The sequence below is a fragment of the Aspergillus tanneri genome (genome assembly GCF_003426965.1).
Source record: "Aspergillus tanneri strain NIH1004 chromosome Unknown AapTan_11_pilon_pilon_pilon, whole genome shotgun sequence".
Classification (NCBI taxonomy): Eukaryota; Fungi; Ascomycota; class Eurotiomycetes; order Eurotiales; family Aspergillaceae; genus Aspergillus; species Aspergillus tanneri.
Genome location: NW_022984638.1, coordinates 18,702 through 35,495, shown reverse-complemented (window position 1 = coordinate 35,495; position 16,794 = coordinate 18,702). Strand labels below are relative to the sequence as shown.

The 16,794-nt window shown below is 47.3% G+C and overlaps 6 protein-coding genes across 6 annotated transcripts; 3 read left to right on the top strand and 3 right to left on the bottom strand.

The window, feature by feature from the left end:
• Positions 1-667: 667 nt before the first annotated feature.
• Positions 668-1,425, top strand: ATNIH1004_002001 (uncharacterized protein; the record flags this gene model as incomplete). Its single annotated transcript, XM_033566696.1, has 3 exons — positions 668-925; positions 1,008-1,070; positions 1,120-1,425. The coding sequence occupies 3 exons, from the start codon at positions 668-670 to the stop codon at positions 1,423-1,425; spliced, it is 627 nt and encodes a 208-aa protein (XP_033420695.1).
• Positions 1,426-2,197: 772 nt separating this feature from the next.
• On the top strand, positions 2,198-2,643 carry ATNIH1004_002000 (uncharacterized protein; the record flags this gene model as incomplete). Its single annotated transcript, XM_033566695.1, has 2 exons — positions 2,198-2,292; positions 2,385-2,643. 2 exons carry the CDS (start codon positions 2,198-2,200, stop codon positions 2,641-2,643), a joined length of 354 nt encoding a protein of 117 aa, XP_033420694.1.
• Positions 2,644-3,242: 599 nt separating this feature from the next.
• On the bottom strand, positions 3,243-3,981 carry ATNIH1004_001999 (uncharacterized protein; the record flags this gene model as incomplete). The annotated part of the gene is made up of 4 exons (XM_033566694.1): positions 3,243-3,337; positions 3,384-3,453; positions 3,508-3,647; positions 3,723-3,981. The coding sequence occupies 4 exons, from the start codon at positions 3,979-3,981 to the stop codon at positions 3,243-3,245; spliced, it is 564 nt and encodes a 187-aa protein (XP_033420693.1).
• Positions 3,982-6,712: 2,731 nt separating this feature from the next.
• On the bottom strand, positions 6,713-7,108 carry ATNIH1004_001998 (uncharacterized protein; the record flags this gene model as incomplete). The annotated part of the gene is made up of 1 exon (XM_033566693.1): positions 6,713-7,108. The coding sequence occupies one exon, from the start codon at positions 7,106-7,108 to the stop codon at positions 6,713-6,715; it is 396 nt and encodes a 131-aa protein (XP_033420692.1).
• A 5,218-nt stretch (positions 7,109-12,326) lies between these two features.
• On the top strand, positions 12,327-13,194 carry ATNIH1004_001997 (uncharacterized protein; the record flags this gene model as incomplete). Its single annotated transcript, XM_033566692.1, has 2 exons — positions 12,327-12,603; positions 12,665-13,194. 2 exons carry the CDS (start codon positions 12,327-12,329, stop codon positions 13,192-13,194), a joined length of 807 nt encoding a protein of 268 aa, XP_033420691.1.
• Positions 13,195-14,131: 937 nt separating this feature from the next.
• Positions 14,132-16,599, bottom strand: ATNIH1004_001996 (uncharacterized protein; the record flags this gene model as incomplete). Its single annotated transcript, XM_033566691.1, has 5 exons — positions 14,132-14,803; positions 14,904-15,027; positions 15,133-15,587; positions 16,023-16,294; positions 16,344-16,599. 5 exons carry the CDS (start codon positions 16,597-16,599, stop codon positions 14,132-14,134), a joined length of 1,779 nt encoding a protein of 592 aa, XP_033420690.1.
• Positions 16,600-16,794: the final 195 nt, after the last annotated feature.

Sequence of the window (16,794 nt, the reverse complement as noted above, 5' to 3'; positions counted from 1 at the left end):
TATTTACTAAACTATTAAGCAACGCAGTGTCTCAGAATGGATGGAAGGCCTGTAGTACTACATGTTCCTCTCGGTTAATTTTACTGATCCTTTTTCTCCAACAAGAAGATTTAAGGCTGCCCAAACACCCACGCATTCGATGGCTTAAGTCGACACGGAGCATAATCCGATTCAGTGGATGTTCTGTTGAATCCTTCTCCCCCGGCCCCCTTTATCAATTAATTCGCGAGAACTCTCATGAGCCAATAATTACTTAACAGTGCCATGAAGGATCTTCCTATTCAATATCTAACTAGGTACAAGATATAAAATAGCATAAAAGGATAACACATCCGGCACATCTATCTAGCTGCAGGAAACTACCGAACCCCACCGTCAGTCGAACGGGAGATTTCCCGTGGAGAAGCCAGCGGATCGTTGTAGGCATCAACTGATCCGACATGTCACATCCGCTAAACACGTCAGGATGCAATTAACCGACTGACGCTGATATTTTACTTCTCGGCATTCACAGATCTCCAACAAGGACAAGCATTTTGGCTGTTTTCTGCAAGAGACTTTCCACCAATTGTATCTGCACTGACGTCATGTTTATATTGGGATCAAGGTATATCATATTTAGATTTCCTGACACAGGAAGCATGCATGTAATCGAACAATTGTTAAGATGGTTCCACCATTCCACAGTCTTCTTCAGCTTCCCCTATCTGCCTTGTTACTGCGCGCTGCACATACGGGTACCTTCACCAATCCATTGAAAGACCCCAATGGAAGCGATCCGTTTGTTGTCTACGTAGAAGGGCACTACTACCTGACGACCACTGCTTGGAGTAACGTGCAAATCACTCGGGCCACCACGCTGGAGGGTTTAAAGACCGGTAAAACAAAGTTGTCTGGGGCGATGACACTCCCTCTCGATGCCGCAGTGCCTGGGCACCTGAGATCCATGAGATAGATGGGTCGTTAGTACTACCAATCTGGATAATATAGATATCTAACATACATAGATGACACCTGTACTACACCGCCGGAAGCAGCGACACTCTCGACAACCAGCGTTCCAACGCCCTGTAAGGTACCTCTATCCATCTAGTATAGCAGTAACTAACAAGTGACAAGACGGTTCTAACCCCCTGGGACACATACGAATATCTCGGTCAACTCACGTCCGAATGGGGTATAGATGGCGCGGTCCTGGCGATCAACTCGAGGAACTACTTCGTGTGGTCGTGCATGGCAGACGGGATTCAATCGCTCTACATCGCTACACCTCAAAACTCCCCGACGAACATATCCCCGCAGCCGCTCGAGAAATGGGAAAGAGTCGACGCCCCAGTCAATGAGGGTCCCGCGCCGCTCTACCACGATGGAAACACGTGGCTCTTTGTTCATATCTGCGAATGGGACCTACGGTACTGCACATAATGCGTCCTTTTAATATGGAACTTGTGGGGCTAGTCAGGCGAGTGATACATTGTTTAGATTTTTACAAGTCCCGATGGCTCTCAAATTTGGAACGTCTTTCATGCAACTTCGAACCGTCAAAGCGCTTGCGATGGGAATCAGTATACGATGGCCTTGAAGGTACGGTGAGGCGAGAATGGAACGCGGAGCTTGGTTGAGGTGATAGGGGGTCCTTCTGGAGAATTGACATCAGGGAACAAACAGGTAACCAGCTAACTAGCTATGTATTGCTAATTGCAACGTGGTATATTGGAGTGGGGTGCATACATAGATAGAAGCTTATCCACGAGAGCAGCAATAGCACCAGGGCTAGAATTGACCAAACCCACTTAATATGAAAAGCACATGAAATCAAAACAATGTCTTAGTCGGAGGAATGCAAATCCAGTTAAATGAGTCTGATATCCGCCAAGAGACTAATGCAATCAACAGGCCACCTCTCGGACTAGCACCAGATGAAACACCACCATTACGACGCCATCCAACAGGGATGAAACTTGACCATTCAGGAGGAAGATTATGAGCATAGCTCAGATGCGATTGCGGGTAGATACGGTTCTGTCATTTCGAGCATAAACACTGTGGACTCCGATGACAGTACTTTAACGTCCAACTGAGATGCTACCTAAATATATATTTATTAAGACCTATCAGCTTCACTTAATTACTGCCAGCTGCAGCCTAACACACGAGCGACATGGAGTCTTCAACGCTACAAAACAGAAACCACGAAATGACCCGCGAGGAACAAATCGCTCGCATGTCGCAAACGCATCGACATCATACAAGAGCAGAACCCGAGTCAGATTTCAAGACTAGTGCAAAGTGGTGGGTTCCAAGTATTGATCTCAGCGCGGGATATCAAGGTGCATCCCTAATGGAATCTCTGGAAAATATCATTGTTAACTCTGTCTTCGCAGGAAACCCTCGACCGAGACTCCTACGAGAAATATAGCGCCTGCTTCGCAAAGTTGTTCGCTGGGAAAATTCGCACCGGACGTTATGGCCGAAACACGAAGCGAGGCCCAGGAAACTCCAGCTCAACATCCGGATTTATTTGAACGTGTTGATGTGATGATCTTCAGAACGAGAAGATTCTGGGACAAATACATGGCTTTGCCACGGAAGAAGAAGCTGCGGGTCTGGGAGGGTTTGGAAGATGCAATGGTGCTAGGGTGAGGTTTTACCTAGACTGATCCATGGGGTCTATCTACGGAATGAGTTGGGAGGCGATGTCATTTGATCTTTTTTTCTTTTACGGCAGGCCGAGCGTGATATCTACTTGTATATTCTTTTGTGAATATTTTGTATGTTTGATTTTCCTAACGGGCAATGGCCCAGTACGTATGACTATTATATCCCAAATATATCATGAATCAGTTCATTTACTATCTGATTCTCATCTACTGCAGCAACCTTCCTCCAGATTCCTCCACGACCAGCCTCAAATTCCGGCTGGAATTCGAGGTAGAAATTATGCTACAAAATGTCAATACAATCTCATACACACTCGGAAGTTCCACCGGGTCCTGACAGAGTTGGCCGTAAACTGAGCCACATCGTCCTGATGATCTTTTTAGGAACGCCATTCGCAGCAGCACCTTCGGCCATCAACTGGGAATGGCATGCTTTATCCAAGCTGTAGAAGAGGAATGCAGTTCTCATCAACCGTCGACCCGACGGTAATCAATCTATCAATATTAATACTTATCAAACCGATAGCGAGGCTGCAAGCACGTACCCATGATTCTGTAAGATACATGCAATATTATCCTTTCCTAGCGCATTGGCAATCGCTTTCCTTCATCCTGGGCCAGCGCAATGCCTCCATGTTCCTCATACACGCTCAACTTACCATAGAAATTGCACGCATCTGCAATCATCAGCTGCGTTTCACGTGAAACTGGCGAGACATTCACCCTGCGTGATCATTTCCAATTGGCTTCCCAAATGCACTCCACGTCTTCCCATAAACCCCATGCGTGTGAGCTACGGCCATCACCTCCGGTTCTGGCACGGTGCACCTCGGAGTGGATCATGAACCCAGCCTCGTTGATAATGGCCTGGTTCCCACCTTTCTACAACATATCCGTTCGCATCAACCAAGACGAGATCCGACGCCTTGATCAGCGAGAAGTGTTTCGCAAACGGATTCATCCAGAAGTGGCCGGGTAGAACCGGATCTAACCTCAGATCAGTTTTTCCCAATCTAAAAATTCCGGAGTGCCTTGAAAGTGTCGGTAGTGATGGGATCCAACCTCGAACAGAAATATGTCCCGACACGCCCCTCACCGTATCCCTGTTTTCCGAAAAATCGAAACGCCCCGCCATATGCTCACGCACCCACTGTCGTTTTGCATACGGGTCGTCGAAGGAGGGGATCCCACGCAACTTCAGCTTTCCATGTTGGTCTCCGCGGGCCAAAAGCCTGGAAGACGGGGCTGTTCTCTGCTGGGGAATGGTATCTTCAGCGACGATAGTGTGGCGAGCAGGTTGTGTGATGGTAGTAGTGGACATTTTGATGATCAGTGTTCAGGTGAGTGTTAGACGTAGGTGGGTTGGAGTGATGGTAGACGCTTATTTATCAACAGTATGGAATGCGGGTGTGGGGCATGTCGACAGAGGGCGCAGATAGTGATATGAGATAGAATACACCAGTGATATTATGGGATAGATTCAAGATTGTGATGTTATCAGATATTCCTACTTAATCCATGAATCTGACGTCATGATATCCTTTAACAAAGTCGGTACTGAGTATTTATGTTCGCTATTTACGGTAAATACATTCTACTATATATTTTAATTTAATTTTTGGCCCAGTAGAAATCTACGAATTCTTAATGTAGTGTTTTATCGACACTTAAACTTCCTCCATCTTACGTACTGTAAAGTGTCGAGATGTCTTTTTTCTTGGCTAATATTATTCTCTGTTCGACGCCGATAATTTTCTTGTTCCAATAGAACTTGCTGGAGCTTTTCAACTATTGCTTGTTCTACAGCCGATTTAATAGATAGATCTTACTTTTAGACATTTACCGCTGGTAGGAACAAAGCCCACGCTCAGCTGAGGTAGAGAAGTATAGGCAGACGGGGACGAGCATGGTAGGCTGCTTTATATTTGCTTGTTTGTATAATTGAGCTTCATGAATCAATGACCTCTGTGGGTTCCTGTTGGCTGATCCCATCGGAACTTCAGAATAGACGCGTTGTTTGATATTTATTTCAACCAACAGTTAACTAATCCATCCCCTATTAATGCTGGAATATATGAGCAGCACTATCTTAGAATTAACTGATTTCTATAAGTGGAGAATATCTGATCCTGTAAACCCTATGTGTAGGCGTATTATTCCAGACTGCTCTCAAATCTTTATTCATCCTAAATTCAATCACATCTTAGTTATAACTTATCCTTTGATCCAAATCACATCCGTGGTTCTTAATCTATATCCTGGCTTTTCCCTCAGCTATCCTCAGTAGGATTAATAAACTTCGCACTTTTCTATGCCCCTTCGCTTTATTCGACCCTACATTACGAATGGACGGGCCAGAGATGTTAAGACGATGGGAGAAGCAAAGAGCTGGGTCACGGAGTAGGAGACCTCAGCACGCAACGTTCAATCCTGTGCTGTGGTAGTCTTCTTTTCTCATGGAGATAACGTCTACAAATTGTGTTCGTCCTGACATACCTGGTTAGTTTCTTTATTCTCTCTGAATAAGCACCAACGTGTAATGTATGATAGATGAATCTGCGTATGCCCCAGTCTCTTCATATTGTGCAAATGTCATTGCCTGTTCTCTGAAGACTATGAGTAGGTCTTCCTAACATAAGGTTCTATTACTTATGAAATGCCCTTAATGGGGAGAGTATAGACAGTATTAAACGGATCACTTTGCAATAAGCCAGGCAGATAGCTTCTGTGTATTGCTTGGATTTCGTTCCCAAATGTATTCATCCTAGCTCTGCTTGAAATAACCTTTCTTTTTTCTGGTCAACTGTTACTGTTACTTTGATTCTCCTTACTTCCGACTGTAGTCTTTGCTAATATATTGTGCATACATATAAAAGCACCGAAACGAAAGTTAATCGCCTGGATAAATGAACTAGCAACTAGAGAAGATCCAAAAATAATGGGTGAGAAACAATGTACGGTGATCTATCATCTAACCAACGGCCATATAAATTGTTTTTGCGCATGAACTGTTGAAGGCCAGCGATTAGTTCTGCAATATACGTCCCATCTTCCCTCCCAGATAGATACTCCCATTCGTACCATTGCACACTATTCAGCTCGTTACCGACCCCACGCATAACATCACCCTTATTCCTAAATATCAAGATCAATCTGATGAGTAAATCCACACTCTTCTAATAATCTAGCAATACCGGTCTAAATTACAACACACCAAACTGGCTTCTATATCCCATAAAGTACAATACAATACACTGGTATTGAGCAGTATCCATCATCCTCACCCAATCTTAGTCCCGTTAGGCTTGAAGCCAGCATATGTAGGATAAGCCGGGAATTCCCACGGCACGCCCCTGCTCAACAACTGATAATCCAGCCCTTACCGCCCGCATTCATATACATAAACTTGGTATAGGGTATAGTAGCATAGTACGAAAACGGTGTACTGGCAGGGACGAACGCTACATCACCATGCAATAGATGCACCCTGGGATAGCCCTGTACCTGGAACGAAAGTTGTCCTTCCTCCATCTGCAGCGCGAAATGATGTGGTAATATCGCCCTGAGATAGTCTCATTTGCCATCTTAGGCGACATGATAATAGTTCCCATGGTGAAATTTCCTGTTTGTTTGGCTGTTGTTAGAGGCTGGATGACCTTGTAGCCGATGTCGGTGTTAAGATATTTTGGGCCGTAGTCCTTAGCAATAAAATAGGGTTGTCGAGTCATCAGGTAGGGTATTGGGTCCATCGTGCCAGGTTGTTTGGTTTCTCCATCTCCGGCGGTGCCGTTTACAAAGTCACGTCTCGATATACTCTTCCTCTGGGGCAGCGAAAAAGGTCTAGCGAAACGAGGAGGTTGTATTCCTTGGGTGTCATAGGTCCAAATGGGGAAGAATCATCAGTAAGGGGATATAGGGCGCTGATGCTGTGAGTATCGTGGTCTCCTTGGCTGAAGACATTAAAGAGATTTTCGAATCCACCGGGGTGGAAGGCATGGGTCAGCTGGGAGTCGGATCAACCAGCTGGAAAGTGGATAGTGCCCGGAGGGATATTACCGCAATCCCCTGGTGTAGCGACGCGGCCCGTGGCTGGCGTCGGTGACATTCTGCAAACCCCAGAGTTGACAGCGACCCGAGAGCAGTACAGATGCTCGTGTGTCACCCCGTGGGTGTGTGGTCGTGCTGATAACCAGCCTGGAAGGTTTGCCGTTGTGTTGGACAAGAGAGAAGGCGCCGTCAGACGAGCTGGCAGTGATAGAGAAGCGAATTGTTTGGCCCGACTTCGTGAGCCCAATTCCATGGCCCTTGTATTTCGGGAGGACGTATGGACGGACGAATCTGGGGGCTTCATCGACAACAATACTTCTGTTTGACGGAAGGGTATTTGACGCTCCCAAAGAGCTAAACAAGGCAGTGGATAGTATCCACCCAACGAAGTCTTTTTTCATCTTGGGGAATCGATAGCATGTACTTCGTAACAGAGACGGCGGGATAGAATTGTTAATAGTAGAGATAAATAAAACCCAGCATAAAAGATGAACAGACAAGCTTATATAGAAAAAGAGCATCAAACGTGCGAGGTACAGCCACCGCAGAGACTGTGAATAATGGCCCACTATTATCATTGCAGGACCCAGGGCCCTGTCCAGTGTAAATAAACCGACACCATACACCTCATGTTTTCGATGCGCCGAGAAAGGATTGTCTTGCCAAGGAGGTTCTGCTGAGAATATTACTTGGCCAACCCGAAACTGTGCACGTCATGGTGCCGTGTTGATAATCTCAAAAGGCAGGCAGATACGTTCATCATAGCCTTGATTCACGATGCCTGGTGCCGGATATACAGCAGCATGGTCCTGCGAGTATTTGAGCAGTGATTTACAAACGAAAGGCATGGCCTCAGCTACTACAGCACCTCGATAATTATCTGTACGACTAGTGCAGCATAAAGCAAGGTGCTGACGGCTGAGGAAGGGTGCCGTCGGGTATCAGCGGGATTTTTCCGCTGGGATTTTTCCGCTGACAGGAACTTCTGTACACGGACTTTTGCCCGACCTGTTAATTCAACACTAACACCTGGCATTGTGTCAAGGGTGGATCCCCTTTCTTTCCAAACCCGCCTAAGTCAACCTTACTACCAATGGTCTTGCAATTTCTGCCGCACTTTCATTTGCAAAGCCACGGAACTATGTAGTCGGAAGAAAAATCAAGGCAGCCAAGAATTTCGTCACATATTCTAGAACGCTTCTGTTCCAGAACGGGTATATTCCGCGACACTCCTGCCTCAGACACCTTGTAGATGTTTTATATGCCCAAGCTCTATTATTACTCAACCGTCACGAGTTTCGTAAACGGAACTGACTTTAAAATTTTACGTGATCATTTATAGGCTCAGCGGAATGTCGTTTCCCGCAGAAACATGCCAAGCCCAGTACATACATCAAATTAGGCAGCTAGCCATCCAAATCGTTCGTGTGGAAGATTTATGCGCTGGTTATATATATATCAAGATTGACATTGTTTAGTTGAAATATATACCGGTTTAGAACGATCTACGACCGAAGGCGTACCTCGTGGTAAATCAGTTACGGGTATAAGAAGTTATGACAATTATTCTCACCCCGTCCCAAATAGAGAACCATATTTATCTCCTGAGATTCATCTAACAGGAGCTTGCAACGCTACGTTTCCTCTCGCTGCGCCACGTTCATGGGGATTTTGCCTTCGAATCTCTTGGCCATACGTTAAATATTGCCTACCACAGACTGATGTCCCATGGTCCTAGTAGGGAGACTGCTTCGTCATCAATTGGGGAAAGAATGGTGCTTAGAATTTATCTTGACTTGACACTTTGAAATAACTTTGGCTGTCTTAGCCATGATTAACAGTTTCTTAGTTTAGGTGTCAGTTGTTTGCCTGGGTTTCTACAAGACATTAATATGTTTACAGGACGGATCAAAATCAGATTCAGCACTTTATTCTATTTGATTCATCAGACATGCATGCAGTCTCCCACTGAACCTAGAGCTTGCGCGACCTAGCGCTGTAGTATGTGAAATTCACTGATTATAAGATATCACCAAGGCATATATAAACAGCGCATCCCGTCAGATCCTTATAACAATCAATCTTACGAGAAAGTGCATCGAAAGAAATTAGCTCAAAAAATCGTGTGATTATAGGGATGTACCTCGCCCGAATTTCGACGAGTTTCCCGGAGGCGGTACATTTCATTGGCCTGCCAGGGTTAGATGTGAACGCAAGAGATGAAACCGGGCATACCTTACTCCATATCACTTCCCAAATAAAAAGGATGGATCCTACATGATGAGGATCCTCCTCCATGAAAGTGGCATAATATAAATGCCACCAACTACCTGGGGTGACACCATCGTCTTATTCGGCATCTAATAGTCATTCGTTCCCCGCTCAGCACGCTTCCTTCCGATGCTGTGATATTGACGTAAATGGGGCAAATTCGAAGGCCAAACTCCGCTTTGTTTCGCGGTAAAGAGTGGTAGGAATCCAGCCGCGATGAAGCTACTCACTGGCTCCAGGGCAAACCCTAATTAAAGTTCAAAAGGCGTATATGATTACTTTCTTTTAACAATTGGGTCCATAAGGGACTTGGCAATGTTGAAAGTTTTTGTGTGATGAGCACGTAGAATTCAACAGTCGAGCGGAAGATTGTGTGGCCCTTTCTCATCTGTTTTCTGCTGGCGCGAGAGAATGACCACTGTGCCCTTCGGCTGCCGCGTGAGTGCCCAAGATTGACGTTAACTACCATTGAGCCCCTTGGCTGTCCAATCTTAGCGCACTCTCAAGCCCCGAATCATAGGAGGAAAAATTCCTTTGTAACCGAAGTCTCGAAGCGCGAGGGGGTTGATATCAATCACCAAGATATAGTTGGCAGAACCCCTTGATGTTAGCTGCAGAAAACGAAAAACGTCGAAGCAATAAGCACCTTTTGTGGACAAGGAAGGAGTTGCCGTCCACCTTGAGGTTGACCGGGGCGGAGGGACATCAATCATATAAGAGAACATAGGGCAACAACACCCAGAATTCCATTGCACGTGGTGATTGAAGATAGGGGCAAAGAATAGAGCTCTTGTTGCTACTTCATTGAGCAAAGAGTCCACACAGACAGTAGCGATTAGTATCAAGTGGATCGCTGGTGGATTGCCGAAATAGCCAATTGTTAAGGCCAGTATCTTTTAGTCAATAATGCGCCTTGCCCATTCGTAAGTTCATTCCACCACAGATTTCGACATTATAGGCACAATCATGCGAACACCTAAGGGGTGAGTGAAGAGGACCGGTCATAACAGGCGGTCCAATTAGCAGCCAGAACACGCCGGTAATGACGGACTGGAAAGGCAGTCTGAAATGAAGTCAGACAAATGAAATAGCCACTTTATTACCTTTAATGACTATGAGATATGACCAATTAATTCGTAATCCGTAATGATGCTCGTTCTGAGTGGGTCAACCTGCCCACCAATGGTGTTGCAAGGTTCCATACGAAGGTCGTATGCTCGTATAAGTGCTAAAGTACTACCGTTGTTATGATATTCGGGGAGCTACAAGCAGATATATTCACAGAGGCGCTGCTGTTCTAGATGGATCTCAACCACTAGCGTCTTCTCGCAGAAAAACGTGCAGCAAACAGCGACTCCTCAACATGCTGCTCATCCTACCATTTCTCCCCCCATAACCACAGCAACCTGCCAAACACAGCCTTCCCATACATCAACCTGGGATACGCTACACACGCACCTACATTCATCAACACGACTTCATCCGGTCTCCAAATAGCCAACTACAACAACATTCGTTTCGCCCAAGCTCCAACTGGAGATCTACGCTGCAAACCCCAAACCCCTCCCCCTACCACGAGGGCGTCATTCATGGAGATGAGTATCAATCCACTGAGTGCGTGAACAGTGTCCCATCAGTGGCACCATTTCCAGGCTTCAATGGTACCTTCTTCAGCCAGGAGGACTGTCTTTCTTTGAATGTACAGGTACCGAGGGCGTCAATGAGGGCGATAATGTCCCTGTGATCCATTGGTTGTATGGCGGTGCCTATGCTTTGGGAGTAAGGATAATATTCAACTTAGCTGGATGAACTCTACCGGACTGTTCAATGCTTTGAAAAGTCAAGATGAGAAATTCATTTTGTTGCTAGTAACTATAGGTCTTATTATCGACGGTCCTTAAAATGTCGATGGATTGGCTGACTTTGATTTGGTGAAATAGACTTGGACTCTATGGATGGATGTCATCCCCATACGAAGACATGGACAGCAATATCGGCCTTCATGACGGCGAAGCAGCCTTCGGTGGACGAAAAGTACATTGCCAAATTCGGTGGTGATCCGATAGGATTACAGCCATGGGACAGAGTTCGGTGCCGGAATCTTGAATTATCTTCTCGCCGAACAGAAACGAGTTACCGTTCTCTCAAGTGAGATGACTTAGTCTGCAAACCCTTTATCAATATGTATAACACAGAGCAGGCTCTCATCTCCTCCCCCAGCGGTGATGCCGCGCCGGAATGTCACCGCACGAAGGCAAACAAATATATGAAGAGGTATTGAGTGCCACCAACTGCTCCTCCTGCAATGTTTGCGCTTCTCACCAGAGGTGCTTTCAACCGCCAACAATTATCTCATATAAGTGAAGTCCCCACCGGAACTGGCGGCGGTTCCTTTGGTCCAGGTATATTTCGCCCCGTCACCGGACGGTATATATCCCCGACGGGACCGATGATACCTCCAGAACAGTAGTACGACGCGCCGCAGCCACTACGCCAACTACTAGTTGGCATATGGCACACGACGGAATGACACTCGTTGCTGATGATAATATGCCTGCTGCATTTGGAGACCTAGTCCGCACTGCCTTCCCCCACAGCTGATAATCAGACTGTCCAACAGATACAAGCTCTTGTTTCCCCTCCCCCGTCAAGGCCCTCCCAGCAACTTGCCTGGGATTGGGCTACATCTCTTGTATGCTTGCCATTCCCAAAGCATTGCCGCCGCATACGCAGAAAAAGGCTCGTCGCTATGTCATGGCTATTCCTCCGGCTACTCATGGTGGAGGATATAAATTGTGGGTTGTCCAACATTATTAACCATCATTTTTACATTATTTACTATGTACTTCCCTACTAATTCTCCTTTGACAGATACCTTCTTTGTCGATAACACGACCGACAGTGGCTAGTGTCCCGGCTGCTCAGCAAATCCCGCTGCTCATCGCGGCGCGCAATGCGAGTCCATTTCCTGTGTATGGCCCCAACTCTGGAAGTCACATGGATCACGGAGACAGGACTGGGCGACGTGATCCATGGGTTACCATGGTGCGAGAAATTGCGCCGTCCGGATAACCCGGCGAATGGTGCTTAGTGGAAGTACAGTGGTGGTTTTATAAGGTAACCAGTAACAATTCATACTGAGATGACTGGATTAAAAGTTATGAAACAGTTGAGTACATTCCACACGTAACGTTTAATCCGATAGCCCCAACTTATTATAGTGAACCATGACCATTACGCAACTAAAGCATCGCGAAGAGATCCAGGACAGGCTGTCGCCCCTGTCCGTGAGCATAACGATATCAAAATAGGCTCCTGGTTAATGCTCTGTGCCGCACGTCATGTCAAATGCGATGGTCGCCTGTTGCTAGTCAGAACTGCACCTTCACTGACCATGCGGATACGAGTTGCAACGGCTGCCTCGCGGGAGCACATCCAGAAAGGCCGCTGATTCCCCCGCGGATTGCTACAGGGCTAGGTTGGGTGGTAAACGTCAAGACGAAGTCCGATGCCTTTCTCACTTCCAACATCGATTCCATCCCCCACTTAGTCCGGTTCTATGCGTCCTGCTGCCTCGCCCCTCTTGTAGCGTTTGGAATCCGCATTTGCTACTGGCGACCCTGCTGTTCATCATACACTGGGTGCGCGATCAATCGATAAAAAATCGGTATGCTAAAAACGGCAAGATGTGCCGGAAACCTGGCACCGGTTTGCGCTGGAGCAATCTGCGCGGACAGGCGCCTTGCCGAATAAGTGTCGTATATCACAGGAGCCAAAGCTGAAGGAAGTGATCTTGATTTGCTGTCAGCTGTTTGCATCACATGCGAGCTACCTGTGGGGCTATGATAATGCATGCGCGCACATCCCCGGTGGATTACAGAATCTAAATGAACTGAAGGTCAAGAGGCGTGGTCTCGGCGTGCGGCCCTCGTCGATCGGGCAATGTGTGCTCGAGGCTTTCTTTGCATCTGCGGATGCAATCCGTGTTTTTCGATCGGGGCACCCTTGCAAATTGATAGCGAGTTCATCTACGAGCAGCCTTTTAGAGGAGTATCTGCTTTTTATTTCGCAGCTTGCAAATACCCGGCGAGCGTGTAGTCCCCCCATCAATACCGCCTTTGCCTTTGTGGCGGAGTGCTGGAATAAATCAGATACCGAAGCTATGGCCGAATATGGCATGTTGCAGCAGCGGCAACTGCGACTTCTTCCCACCTAAACCGATTCATGTTTGTTCCTTTATGAAGTTTGATGGATAGAGCACTAACTAGTAAATCCAGTTGCATGAGATTGCCAATGTATTTGAGACAGTTCCTTGTTTAGATATGTTCGATTTCAGAGATCTATTATATCGCATGCAGTCTAGAGCTCGGTACAGAGATCTGCAGGTATTAGATGCTGTCATTTTTGTCATCGGGCTTTTAATGGCTGTCATTTGTTATTTATTTTTTATTACCTTAGCTGTGCAGCCTGAGGCTGCATTGTAACCTCCTTTGACGAGTGTGTTGGGTCATCTAATTACATAGTTATATTCTGTTGCCCTGTTTCTTGTGTTCTAAGCGCCTTGTGGCTATAGCGAATTGTATCACAGCCTTAACTACTTCTATATTCGGTCTCCAGCCCTTTCCCGGTTGATTTCTTGTCCTGTAAGTCCTTCTGTTTCGATCAACCTCCTAATATATATATAATAGATTCCTGTATTAGTTGCCTATCACCCTTCTTAGATCAATTCCTGCTTTTATTCCTATTTTATGCTTAAAAAGGTATTAAACTGCTTATAGTTCTTTATATGGTTACAGGATTTATCTACTATTTATCTAATCCTGCGCAAGTATTGGTTTAACTGGATATAATTTAAAAAGCTAAGCTAGAGTAGATGCTTGTATCCTGTTTCTGCTAGTTATACAGGGTCTTGGTGTGTGTCTTGTTAGAGCGCTCAGAAGCGGATAGCTAGATCCTTAGCTAAGATGCTTAGTCAGGTGCGAAGTGTTTATCGGGCCTGAATTCTTGGAAGGCCAGCGATTAGTTATGCAATATACGTGGTCTTATCTTCCTCCCATATAGAGACACCCTTTCGCACCGTAGCGCCCCTTATCTCAGCTCGTTACCGACCCCACACATAACAGCCTACCTATCAACGAAGGCCCAATACTTGGTCATTCACCCAGATACGGATATCGCACTGTGTCCTGGTTGTCGTCCACGGCTTCCAAAAAGCTCGGAATAAGGGGTTCAATGCCTCGTTCCAGTGCCAGAGAGCTCCAATCCCGCAAATTGAGCTCTTGGAACGGTCGACCGTGTACTTTCTCCATGTATTCTCTGAAGCTCTTCACGGGAATCTTGACCTTGCTGGAGGATGGAAAAAAAGGACACCCGGATGTTGTAAACGATTGAGGAGTGGAGGGTCTGGTGAACCTTGAGGTCACTAGGGTGGCGATTTCCTCAGCGACGATCTCTACTTTCTGAAAATCCAAGTATCCCTCCATTCTTGTCAGGCGGGTGTCGTACCGAGAGTGGCAGAGAAGCGTAGTGAGAGAGTTCAGTGCGTCAGGAGGCAGGAGCTTTATCGCCGATTGGCGTGCAGGGGCGGTGGATACCGATGTTTGCACCGGTCTGCTCGGTGAAACGCTCGAGGAACACCTCGCTTGCCCATTTTGTTGCGGTGAGGCCGTCGGACCCAGTCGAGGGAGGGAGGGTGCATAGACACGGAGACGGGCCGAGGGATGTCTTTTCCGGACTGGAGAAATGACCGCCCCGAAGAGATATATAGTAGCGGAATCTGGGACTGAGGGCAAATTGGGCAAGGCGATGGTAGAGCCAAGGTCGGGCTTTCAAGGAGTTGTAAGTGTTGAGACAGACCGTTGGAACCGCCGTGGATCACTACGTCGATGCAGGACTGCAGGGACGCCCATTCTGTGGTAGACAAACCGAGCATTGATCAAGAAGGGTGCCGTAATACAGGGATATTTTGTCACTGGTGGGCAGCACGTGTTCTTGCTCCTTTTCCACGGCGATGCAATGCACCCGTGCACTTCGGGCATCTGACGAGAACCTGCACCAAGACCCTCCAAGAAAACTTTGTCGACCCAGTTAGGAGGATTTCACAGCCTGATCCTTGATAATTTTGCGTTGGCATGGTGTTTGGCGTTGGGACCACATGCTCGAGGATATTCTGCGGTATTGCTGTTTCCGCCAGCCAGTTGATCGACGTTGAAGGTGCTTCGGCTTTTCGCCCTTGACTTTGAGCGCCATCAGTGCCAGTGTACTGGCACCGTACAGCTCCCGAAGCGTGAGCGAAACGCCGATGGAGGTGCGGATAGCGCCTTTGCACCTTGACCAGCAGTAGAGAATTTCCCCAAGGAGGAAAAAAAAGTCAGACTCAGGCTGATTTGCTTTACCAGGAAGGAGATTCTGCCAAAGAAGCTTGAGCTCACCTTCGTCCAAGTTAGTCGTTTTGCAGGTTCGGCCGGCTGGTGATTGCGCCGTCCATGGCATGGCTCTATCTGTTTTTTGATCAATCTTTCCATTCTGCATTTCGGGGTAGCCTTCGTTCAGACAGATGACCGCTGCAGGGTGCATGTACTGTGGCAAGGGAAGATTGCTGGCGAGATGCTGCCGCAGCCCTCAGCAGGACCAGCAGCCTGTCCAGGGTTCAGGGCAACAAATGCGACAAGACATTCTGAATCCCCTTGGCTCTTGACACACACAAATCGCTGACGAGAGCAGATTCGAGCGGCAGTTTACCATTGTGGAAGCCACGTCTTCGAGATCAATACGAAGTCCGGCGAAGCTTAATTCTGTGTTTCCGTCCATCCGACCCAGGAGAATTAGGAGAATTATCCCTCAAGCAATTGGGCTTTGTCACCGGTACGGTACATTTCGGGTCCATCCTCCTGGCCATATCTTCGGTAGAGCATATGGATCGTCCACGAATTTCAACCTGGTCTGCTCCCTCATTCAGGTACCCCAATGCAATCCCGGCACCGCTGACACAAATTTCCTACCTCTCCAGTGGGAACGAGGTTGCAGTCTGCGTCCACTATGTACAGAGAGGGTGTTTGCGATTGTTCTTCCAACGCTGCGTGCTTCTTCAAGTTGTGATGCAGACATCGTCTCAAACGTCGTACACGCGGATATCTCCGTCACACCGTAGGAGTCCCTGCACCACAGGGCAGTTCGCTCCCAGTCGAGAGCCGAACTCCCGTTTGAGCTGGTCCGTGAAAGGCCCACCACCTGTGACAACGCGTGCCGCCAGCCAGTGTAGTCATGGAGGTATTTGCGACCGTGCTGGAGCACGACAAGGTACTCGGATGGAGTAGCTAGAGGAAGCCAATCTTGTGGTCGCGGGATGATCTTTGCAATCTCGACCGAATCCCTTCTGAATTTCCTGGAGGTACAATGACAAGCCGCCACCGTTCATAATAGCATTGAGAGTCCGTGCGAGGCCCATGTCGAATCCTGGGAGCTTTGCTGTACCCAGGACCACTGTCGAGCTATCCAGACCGAGCTCTTTCTGCTTGGCGGCAAGGTAGTTGATGAAACCACCTTTGAGGGCAGACAGACTCCCCTTGGGCTGTCCCCAAGTTGAGCCGCTTGTAAAGTAAGATGGACAGGGAACCGCCATTTGGGGACGTCTTTGAACGTTCTCATGGACGAGACCGAGTGCCAACCACTTCAGACGCGTTGATGACGGTGTCAACCCCTAGTTCCGAGGTTTCCTGGGCTGTGGAAGACGAGCAAATGATCGCTTTCACTGCAGAAGCCTCGATCATAGCCCCATGTCTGCTGGTTGGGAGGGGAGGCTCAGGATCAAGGGGCA